The 9,683-nt window shown below is 45.4% G+C and overlaps 1 protein-coding gene across 1 annotated transcript; it reads left to right on the top strand.

The window, feature by feature from the left end:
* The first annotated feature begins 108 nt into the window (after positions 1-108).
* nsun2 (NOP2/Sun RNA methyltransferase 2) lies at positions 109-9,138 on the top strand. The gene is made up of 19 exons (XM_079287434.1): positions 109-326; positions 679-836; positions 1,267-1,371; positions 1,456-1,561; positions 1,741-1,812; positions 1,950-2,034; positions 2,132-2,324; positions 2,976-3,050; positions 3,211-3,341; positions 4,118-4,191; positions 4,324-4,454; positions 4,865-4,961; positions 5,167-5,369; positions 5,614-5,706; positions 5,793-5,928; positions 7,352-7,432; positions 7,838-7,976; positions 8,370-8,409; positions 8,507-9,138. The coding sequence occupies exons 1-19, from the start codon at positions 261-263 to the stop codon at positions 8,796-8,798; spliced, it is 2,277 nt and encodes a 758-aa protein (XP_079143560.1). The 5' UTR covers positions 109-260; the 3' UTR covers positions 8,799-9,138.
* The last annotated feature ends 545 nt before the right edge of the window (positions 9,139-9,683 follow it).

A 9,683-nucleotide genomic window follows, 5' to 3' on the forward strand; every position in this document is an offset into this window, starting at 1 on the left:
CTATTTAGGTGCGATAATTTATCACAATTGATTGTTTTATTTCAGGCATATTTGATGGCCACCTCGAGAGGGGTCCTGATTCACGTTCGTCAGAGGCAACACGTTTCCAGGATACAACAAGCGTCGCAGTTCGTCGTCGCACGTTCACCGGACTCACATTTGTATCCGAGTTTTAGGCTACAATTCTCGGCGTCCAGACCACCACGACGCTCCGCAGACTTTTCTCCAGAGTCCTCTGCTTTTCCAACAACAACAACAACATGGGGAAAAGAAGCAGGCAGCGGCAGAAAAACCAGAATACTAAAGGGGACGACAGAGACAACGCAGTAAGATTCACACTTCTGCAGCTGCAACTTTTTGCTAATGGTTTGGTGTAAAGTGCTCAACAGGCCTCCTATTATATTACCTTTTTATTTACTGAATGCAAAAGGAGCTGCGACGAACACGGCCGTGTACCTCAGAGGTTATCTTCAACTTAAGCGTGTGTAGTCATGCTGCGCTATGCTAACCAGCTGCAACTTCAGAGCTCTACTGTTAATGACATCTAATATAACTTTTCTCTCATGCAAAACATGCATTTACATCTATATTAGTAGTTGCTTTTTCCAGTTATGTCTACACTCACTATTCAGTAGATGTGACCCATACGTGCTAATGACTATGCGCCTGTGTGTTCAGGGCTGGGGGAAAGGCTATGCTGACATTGTCAAGGAGAATAAGCTGTTTGAGCACTACTACCAAGAGCTCGGCCTGGTGCCTGCTGGGGAGTTTGAACAGTTCATGGATGCAATGAGGGAACCGCTGCCAGCAACCATCCGCATCACTGGTTACAAGAGGTGAGCCGGACAGATTTGTTACCTGGATTCAGACAATGAGTCCTGCTCAAAGCCATGCAAGATGCTGCACGAGTAACATACATTTTCTTGCTGGAAAGTTAAGAAAACGTTGTCTTTTACATGTTTCACCTTTTGAATTCCCATATTTTTAGGATAAACATAGATAAAGGCCTTATTATAAATTCACTATTGGTGTTAAGCTGCAGGAGACAGTTAGACCGTGTTATTTAACTATAATTGATTATGTATGATGATAGATGTGAAAGAGTAAGGCATGACTGACAGTTGCTATGTAGAAGTAAACTCACAGTTTTGTACGTGTGCATCACCTGGATCCACGCTCCGATGTTTGTCAGGGCTTTGAACTAATTGTGAATTGGATTACTGCTCCCTAATGCAAGTTGTTGTCCTCCTTTCTGTCTTATTCCAGCCATGCCAAAGAAATCCTCCACTGTCTGAAGGACAAATACTTCAAGGATATTCAAGAGGTGGAGATCGATGGTCAGAAGATCGAGGCTCCACAGCCTCTGAGCTGGTAGGATCTCCTGGTTTACTCGAGGCTAGTAACACCCAGATTCAAAGCAGAAGCTCAGTACACATTGTGGTCTATCCTCTCCAGGTATCCCGATGAGCAGGCCTGGCACACCAACATGAGCAGGAAGATCATTCGGAAGTCTCCCCTGCTGGAGAAGTTCCACCAGTTTCTGGTCAGCGAGACCGAGTCGGTGAGTCAACACAAACCAAACGGAAAGTTCTATTTGAGTTCCATGTCAAAGAAGTTAAAACGGGAGTATTGCAGGTGTTCATATTGGCTGTATTCACGAAATTCACCTTGGATAGGGAGTTGGAAAAACAACAACAAGGAAACAGAATTTCAGCATCATTTTTGTTGTTGTCCTTTCAGGGTAACATCAGCCGACAGGAAGCTGTCAGTATGATCCCTCCTCTCCTCCTGAAGATTCAGTCACACCACAAGGTAACAGCACAGCCCTCTTTGAAGATTAAATGTAGTATATAAGGTTTTTTTCTCCCTCGTGCCCCTTTGTTGAACACTTTCCTTTTGGCTCGAAAACAGCTGAGTTGAAGTGTTGACATGCATTTGTTTCTGTGCAGATCCTGGACATGTGTGCAGCTCCAGGGTCGAAGACAGCCCAGCTGATCGAGATGCTCCATTCTGACATGGACGTGCCGTTTCCAGGTAAGGAAAGATGCTTCAATAACTGATTACTTTGTATGTGATAAGAAATAAAAGGGAGGCAACAGTAGTTGACATTTATCTGCTCCTCTACCTCCAGAGGGCTTCGTCATTGCCAACGACGTGGACAACAAGCGCTGCTACCTGCTTGTGCACCAAGCCAAGCGTCTCAACAGCCCCTGCATCATGGTGGTGAACCACGACGCCTCCTGCATCCCCACGCTGAGGATCGACTCGGACGGCAAGAAGGACACCCTCTTCTACGACCGCATCCTGTGTGACGTTCCCTGCAGGTCAGCAGAGGGCTGCCTTATGCGTCTGTGTTGTGTCCGCGTCACTGACGCGTGTTGGAGGACCGCAGGAGAGTTAGAGTTTGGGAGTCTGCGGAGGAAGTGGATGATGATGATGGAAACGTGGTTGATGAGCTCTGCTGTATGTGTGGGGGATTGGCGGGAGATTTTGTGTGACAGATGGAGACGGGGCCTCCGCCCTGTCGGGTCAAATGCCGCGTATTTACAAGTTCTTACAAAGGGCTGTTAATATGTTTTTGTTCTTCATGTTCCGGTACGGGGTTAGTGGTAAAACATCCTCCATCCTCTTGGAGCCCAGCAGCATTTCATGGCCAAAACAGAACTGTTTGCAAATGCTGTCTGAGTTTAGCCAGCTGTGGTGCTGAAGCCAGGAGCTCCTGCCAAACACAACAGAGGGCGGGCAGGGGGGGGGGGGGGGGTCGCGCTGATGAAGACGGAGAGAGGCAGCGGGGATGTGAACAGTCAGCTAAAGCCCGGTGTTTAGACAGATTGTGCTTGGTAGACATTTTTTTGCCCTGTGAGAAAGTGGTGGTTGTGGGGGGGGGGGGGGGGGGATCTCTGGGTGGTTCCAGTGCCTCGGGCCAGACTGAGGATGTGTCTGACTGGTGCTGCTGTCTGCTCTGTGTTCTTTAGCGGGGACGGCACCTTGAGGAAGAACATAGACGTGTGGAAGAAATGGACGACCAGCAACAGCCTGCACCTCCACGGGTGAGTGGGGGGGGAGTTTGTGTTTGTGCCTACGTAACAACATAGGAATTCACGCACTTGTGTGGTAGACCAAATTGACTAAAGGACAAGGGAATGGAGTGTGTTCTTGTGCTGCTAATTAAAAAAAGTTAGCAGTACTACAGATGTGTGTGTTCACCAGGCTCCAGCTGCGAATCGCTGTCCGCGGTGTTGAACAGCTGGCTGTGGGAGGGAGGATGGTCTACTCCACCTGTTCACTCAACCCTATAGAGGACGAAGCTGTCATCGCTGCACTGCTGGAGAAGAGCGAAGGTAAGAAGCACACACAAACACTACCAGGGTCGTACAATTTAAGCAATATCTGTTTTTATTCAAATCAAATCACATTTGTTTTTTTACATTTACATCTAAGACATCCACCACAGATATCGGATTAAAAAGATGTGATAAATGCTCATCAGAATTTTCTCTTTTTGTATAAAACCCAACAATATTCAGCTTATTATCGCAAGGAAAAGCACCAAATTGTTACATTTGAGATCCTGAAAGCAGTTTAGTTGTTTCCAAAATTATCAAATGTTTTCAAACAATGCTGGTTAATATTTGAATGGGATTGAAACAACTGGCAGAGCCGTTTTCTATCAGTGGGAGAGGAAGAAGAAATTTTAAAACTTTTAAGACACTTTTAATTGATTTGATTCAGAAGATCATTTCTTGATTTCTTTTAATTGAATTCAGAACAAAATTCAATGTGTCTGTATGTTTACGAATATCCCACTTTGACAATAGATATTGGAAATGTAGGTTGCTGCTTTTATTTGATAGATGTAGTGGGACAAGACCTTATGAGGTTCTGAGCTTTGCTGGAAGGAGATTTTAGTAACTGGACCTCGTTGAGTACTCTGCTGTGTGTTATATTGTAAAACTCACACTCAAAACAGCAGAGTTGGAGCACGTAAGATCAAAAGCTGTAGAGCCAACTCCACAGTTTAATTCAAGTTTGAGCTGCTTAATGTAACCGTATATTTTCCATGAGCGGTTATTTAACCTGACTTGACGTGTAATGTCTTTCCCGTCCCCATTGCCAGGAGCGTTGGAGCTGGTCGACGGCTCAGCTGATCTGCCGGGGCTGAAGTGGATGCCTGGGGTCGCTGCCTGGAAGGTACTGCAGCGTTTAGTCTTTGACAGTCATCGCAATGAACGGCAAACCATGAAGGAAAACAGTGTTTTGTATACCTGTGTTCCGACTGTGGATTGCTTTCATTGCGCGCTTTAATGGTTGCCGTCTCTGCAGCTGATGACCAAAGAGGGCCAGTGGTTCTCGGACTGGTCCGAGGTTCCGAGCAATCGTCGCACGCAGATCCGCTCCACCATGTTCCCGCCGACAGACCCAGAGAAACTGGCCGACATGCATCTGGAGAGATGGTATGTGCACCGCTCGTACTGTGCTGTTATTTAATGTGAGGGCTGCAACTCTAAGACGCAAACGTTTGGCTCGGTTCTAATAGCTTGGGCTGAAGGCTCTACAGCCAAAACGAATAGGGGCATGGGGAGCCTTTCTCCAAATACTCTGTGTTCTTTTGGTGAGTTCAGTAACAAGGGGGCACTTAACAAGGGGGTGATGTCATCTGTGCTCTGTAGCTTTTACTCTTGATGCTCAGGCGGGCTTGATGCCGGCCAGCAGAGGGAAGCATTGTCACGCGTTGGCGCGCCATCTTTTTTAATTTAATGCTGGAGGGAAAAAAATGTCGTGTTTATCTTCACAGTAGGTGGCACCATAAAACTGAAAGCTGTGGTTTATGTTTGTGTGTGTGTGTGTGTGTTTCCACTGTCAGTATGAGGATTCTGCCACATCACCAGAACACAGGAGGTTTCTTTGTGGCTGTGCTGGTGAAGAAAGCCCCCATGCCTTGGAACAAAAGATATCCCAAGGTACTGCCTCACAAACGCACACGCTTAATGGATGATTGGATTGTCTGTCTCACACTTTAGGGAGAGGGAAATGGAGCAGAATTCAATGTAATATGCCCCCCCCCCCCTCCCTCCCACAATGCATCATTCACCTGTTACTAACCACAGCTGGGACTTCTTCTCTCGTCTCCCTTTGTCTGCTCGCCTCCCTCCTCGCCGTCTCCAGCTGAGGAAGAACGTGTCGTCCGGCTCGGCGGCCCAGACTGAAGGCTCCCCGGCGGCCTCGACCCCCGCAGACGATCCCCGCCTCCCAGAGAGTGCTGCGGGGGAGGGGGAGGGGGAGGAGGGAGGCCCGGAGGCAGAGGAGGAGGCACCCAAAGGAGCTTCCTCTGCCCAGGAGACCACTGCTAAACAAGATGGAGTGTGTGGGTGAGTCATGTTGGTGTGGCGAGCTAATAAACAAAAGGAAAACCTTGAGGACTTCTCGAGCCGTTATAATAAAACGATGACATTGCTTTTAATGAGAGATTACACTTTGGGTCCTGAGGAATATGCAGATTTTAAGCAATTTCCATAATTTACCATCGGCCATGTCATCATTGAAGTATTAGAGTATATTTAACTTAAATAAGTAAATAATCTGAGTCATAACTGAATGTCTGTCTCCTCTCAGGCCTCCAGCCTCCAAGAAGATGAAGCTGTTTGGATATAAAGAAGACCCCTTTGTGTTCCTCACTGAAGAAGACCCCGTCTTCACCACCATTCAGTAAGTGTCTCTCGGTGTATTCGACATGGACATTCAACATTTTTGGCGTCTCAAAACACTTATTTGTTTGTGTCTGTTTTCTCTAGATCTTTCTACGATCTGTCACCCGACTTCCCCAAGCTCAACGTTCTGACCAGGACCCACGATGGCAAGAAGAGACACTTGTACATGGTGTCCAAAGAGCTCCGCAACGTGCTGCTCAATAACAGCGAGCGCATGAAGGTGTGTCTGTGTGTGTGTGTGTGTTTGTTTAGGAACAGCGTTTAGATAATCACACGCACTGATGATGGTGATGACAAAGCCCTTCCTTCAATGGAAATACGATAAACAATCGGTACAACAAATCAATGATCAATTATTTCCTGCAGGCGATGCATCTAGTATTGATCATTCTATAGAGTGTAGCCAAACAAACTGCATTATGTTCATTACACAGTGTGCAGGATACAGGCATATTGACTTTGCATTGGTACATTAAGTTATTTTCGTAGCGTGTGTGTGTGTACATGTACATGTAGCAGCCAACATGAGGAAGCAGCCTAACAGATGGGACCTTTGTCTATCCCAAATCCCTCTGGTCCTCCACCCAGTAGCACCTGCACAGGTGGCACTGTGTGTGTGTGTGTGTGTGTGTGTGTGTGTGTGTGTGTGTGTCAGTCTCTTTGTTCTCCTCATTGTGTTTGATGCATCTCACTCAATAGTCACTTTATATGGGGCTAAACCACAGTGAGTTGCATATTTCCACAATATTACACATTCTGGGTGTGGTGACTGAAAAACAAGGCCTCTGTTTCCTTCCCTTCCCCCGTTATGACATCTATGGAATTAGGCTTTTTCGCAACATTGATCGTTTAGAGCTACGGTGTGTATATATAATATCTACCGATCTATTTCATACTTGTTGAAAGTGTCTTTACGTCCCAACAGCAATCAATAAATCCAGTTCTCTGACATCAGTCACAGGACTGTAATTAGCCCGTCCAATCATATCATTCTGCTCGTATGAAATGATGGATGGCCAACCTACCGGTGTGTCTCTAGCTGCTAGCTTGACAGCTGTGAGCGCTAACAACAGCCATGTTTGTTTGTTGACTTGACGACTTCCTTGCTAGATTCAGCAACTCTTGGAGCTAGTGATGCTAGTGCTAGCTACTTGTCATTGGAGTTGCCAACACTGGACTCAGGTTTTAGGTTGGACGATTATAAAAAGTCTTGCTGGTTTCTTCAACGTTACCGACACAACCTTTAATATTAAGAGATTTGAATCTATTTCTCCCACCCTAACATTCTCATATTAAGGTATTCTAGAAGTTTATTGTTCTTTCTGCTTTACTTCCCTTAGTTTAGTAAAGAATTCAACGTGGATGTTTATTGTTGTATTTTCATCCCGCTCGTGCTGAGACAGCAGAGAGCGTGTCTTGAGCAAAGCCGTTTGTTGAACATCAGGACGTAATTACAAAACACAGTAATACTAAGAGACCACACGTAACATAATTAGTCCTTTATTTTGATTTTCGGTGGCCACCCCTGGTCATGTTTTCAGGAGAGATATTAATTAGTGCCGTTAAAGTCTGTAGGATTTTGGCATCGCTGTTTTTGTACAGAGCAACATGTCAGCTCGCTTCTCTTTTTGTTTGTTTCTCAGGTCATCAACACAGGCGTGAAGGTGTGGTCTCGCAACAGTGATGGAGAGGAGTTTGGCTGTCCCTTCAGACTGGCTCAGGAGGTAAAACACTTAACAGTGTGTTAATCAGAAGCTGTATTATTGTGAAAAAAATGACATCCTCACCCCGTAGCTGCAAGTTCCCATAATCTTCTTTTTGTATGCAAATGAGTCACGTGATTAGAAGTGCAGCACACGGGGATGCATGAGCTTATGCATCGCTTATATTTCTAGGACTTCAACACCTTATATATTATTCAATTTGATAGTTCATTGTAAAAGCAGCTCTTTTGTCAGAGTTCAAACATGCAGTAGGTTTTTCTCACCGTCTTTACTGTATTCATCAGAGTTCACACTCCCGAATACACTTCATTAATTAGTTTCGTATGCACCGTGTAACCATAAAGAATCTGGATTTATTATGCGAGTCTGCAGAGTGTCAACCGCATCTCCTCTCTGTCCAACAAGGGTATCTACACTCTTCAGCCGTACATTCGCTCCAGGATCATCCGAGTGAGTGTGGAGGACGTCAAAGTGCTGCTGACCCAGGAGAACCCCTACCTCAGCAAACTGGAGGAAGACGCCCACGCTCAGGCCAAGAAATTGGGTACCATTTAAATTCCAAAACACACACGACATGTTTTAAATAACTACTCAAAGAAAGCTAAAGCTCTGTCAATAATATTAGTACAACGGCAGAAACACAATCATTTAGGGAGCAGTCTAGAGGTCAGGGTAGTGGATTTGTGACTGGAAGGTTTCTGGCTTGGCCGGCATGAAGTGAATGAGTAATGCTCTGTCCTCCTCAATAACGGGTGCTGAGCTGCCCTTGAGCAAGGCACTGACCCAAAAACTCACAAGAGGAGCTGAGCGGCTCCAGCATAAAGAAAGCTGTAGCTACACTGGTAATTGTCAGATATGAAGGAAAGAGCACATGAACATTAAAATGGAATAATCTGTTGTTGCTTGATAGTTATGAATGTTGTTGTTCTCTCCACAGTAATGGGTAGCATTGTACTGAAGTACAATCCCAACACAAAGTAAGTCATATTTGAAGTGTATGCATGTTTTCTCATTGTCCTTTTTAAAGTGATATCCTAGTTTTTTGGTCATTTCTGACACCCGCCACTCTGTCAGTAACCCAGAGGAGCCTCAGTGTCCCATCCAGCTGTGTGGCTGGAGGGGGAAGGCGTCCATCCGAGCCTTCGTGCCCCGCAACGAGAGGTTTCATTACCTCCGACTGTTAGGCGTGGAGGTCTTCAAAGAGAAACAGGGCCTCGGGCAGAAGGACGGAGAGATGGAAGGGAAGGAAGAGGTGGAGGACGAGGCGGGAAAGAAGGACGCAGAGAAGGAAGGAGCGGCGGAAAACGAGGCAGAGCTGGACTTGGAGACCGGTGACAAAATTGGATCATCAGAACCAAAGAAGTAGCAGCTGAGAACGTGGAGGAGGCGGTAGAGAGGAAGGAGGACTGACTGAGAGCTGTTGATCAGGTCAAAGACCACGTCACGAGGAGGAGGATGGGCCTCACCACTGCAGAGATGGACTCCTTTTGGGATTTTTACTTATTTGATCCCCTCCAGGAGTTTTAGTTAAATGGCTTGTATTATTTTGTCTCTTTTTGGGGGGAATTTTTTTATATTTTAACAAACCTGGCATAAATTTTTTTTTCCCGTTGCTCATGTTTATAGAAGTTTAAATCAACTGCCATCTCAATTTCTACACCTGTAATCAAGCCGAAATATGGAGTTGATTAAAAGCGTTAACTGTGTCATCACCTGTTCAAATTATTTGGCTTCATGCTCATTCTTGATCTACTGAAGTATTAAAGACATGCTTAGGAAGGGGTTGATTAAATCACATTAGACGTAATAAAACGTTGCTGAGGAATTAAATATGAAGCATGAACCTCTAAAGCAGTGGGAAATAAAGTCAGCACTGCTGCCTCCTGGAGCGCTGCTAGTTTCAGTTTAAATATTCTGAATACCACATTAATATTAGTTTACTATTCAGTTTTCAATAATGATACGGATGAATACATGGGCTGCATGACTACATGTATTCATATGCTGTATATTCAGCTTGTAGGAATTACGTGACATATGTAATTATTAAAAGGTTTGGTGCATTAAAGCTACAATAGTATAACAGCCTGCAGTGATGTTTCCGGAGGCTGGAGGAGAATAAACATGGCTCCGATGATGAACTCTGCAGCTCTGACTGTCCGTTGCAGTCGCTTCCTGTTTGGTGGCTGATCCAAACCACACAGGGGTGGAAGTGGAAAGAACAGAATGGATTATTGAGTATATCCTCTGC

Source organism: Melanostigma gelatinosum, assembly GCF_949748355.1.
Source record: "Melanostigma gelatinosum genome assembly, chromosome: 17".
NCBI lineage: Eukaryota > Metazoa > Chordata > Actinopteri > Perciformes > Zoarcidae > Melanostigma > Melanostigma gelatinosum.

What these genes read in the sequence shown, in the direction of transcription:
- nsun2 (XM_079287434.1), top strand. Translation starts at nt 261, where the DNA reads ATGGGGAAAAGAAGCAGGCAGCGGCAGAAAAACCAGAATACTAAAGGG. An exon ending in CTGGGGTCGCTGCCTGGAAG is followed by an intron (nt 4,192 to 4,323) that starts GTACTGCAGCGT and finishes CCGTCTCTGCAG; the next exon opens with CTGATGACCAAAGAGGGCCA. An exon ending in CCCGTCTTCACCACCATTCA is followed by an intron (nt 5,707 to 5,792) that starts GTAAGTGTCTCT and finishes TGTTTTCTCTAG; the next exon opens with ATCTTTCTACGATCTGTCAC.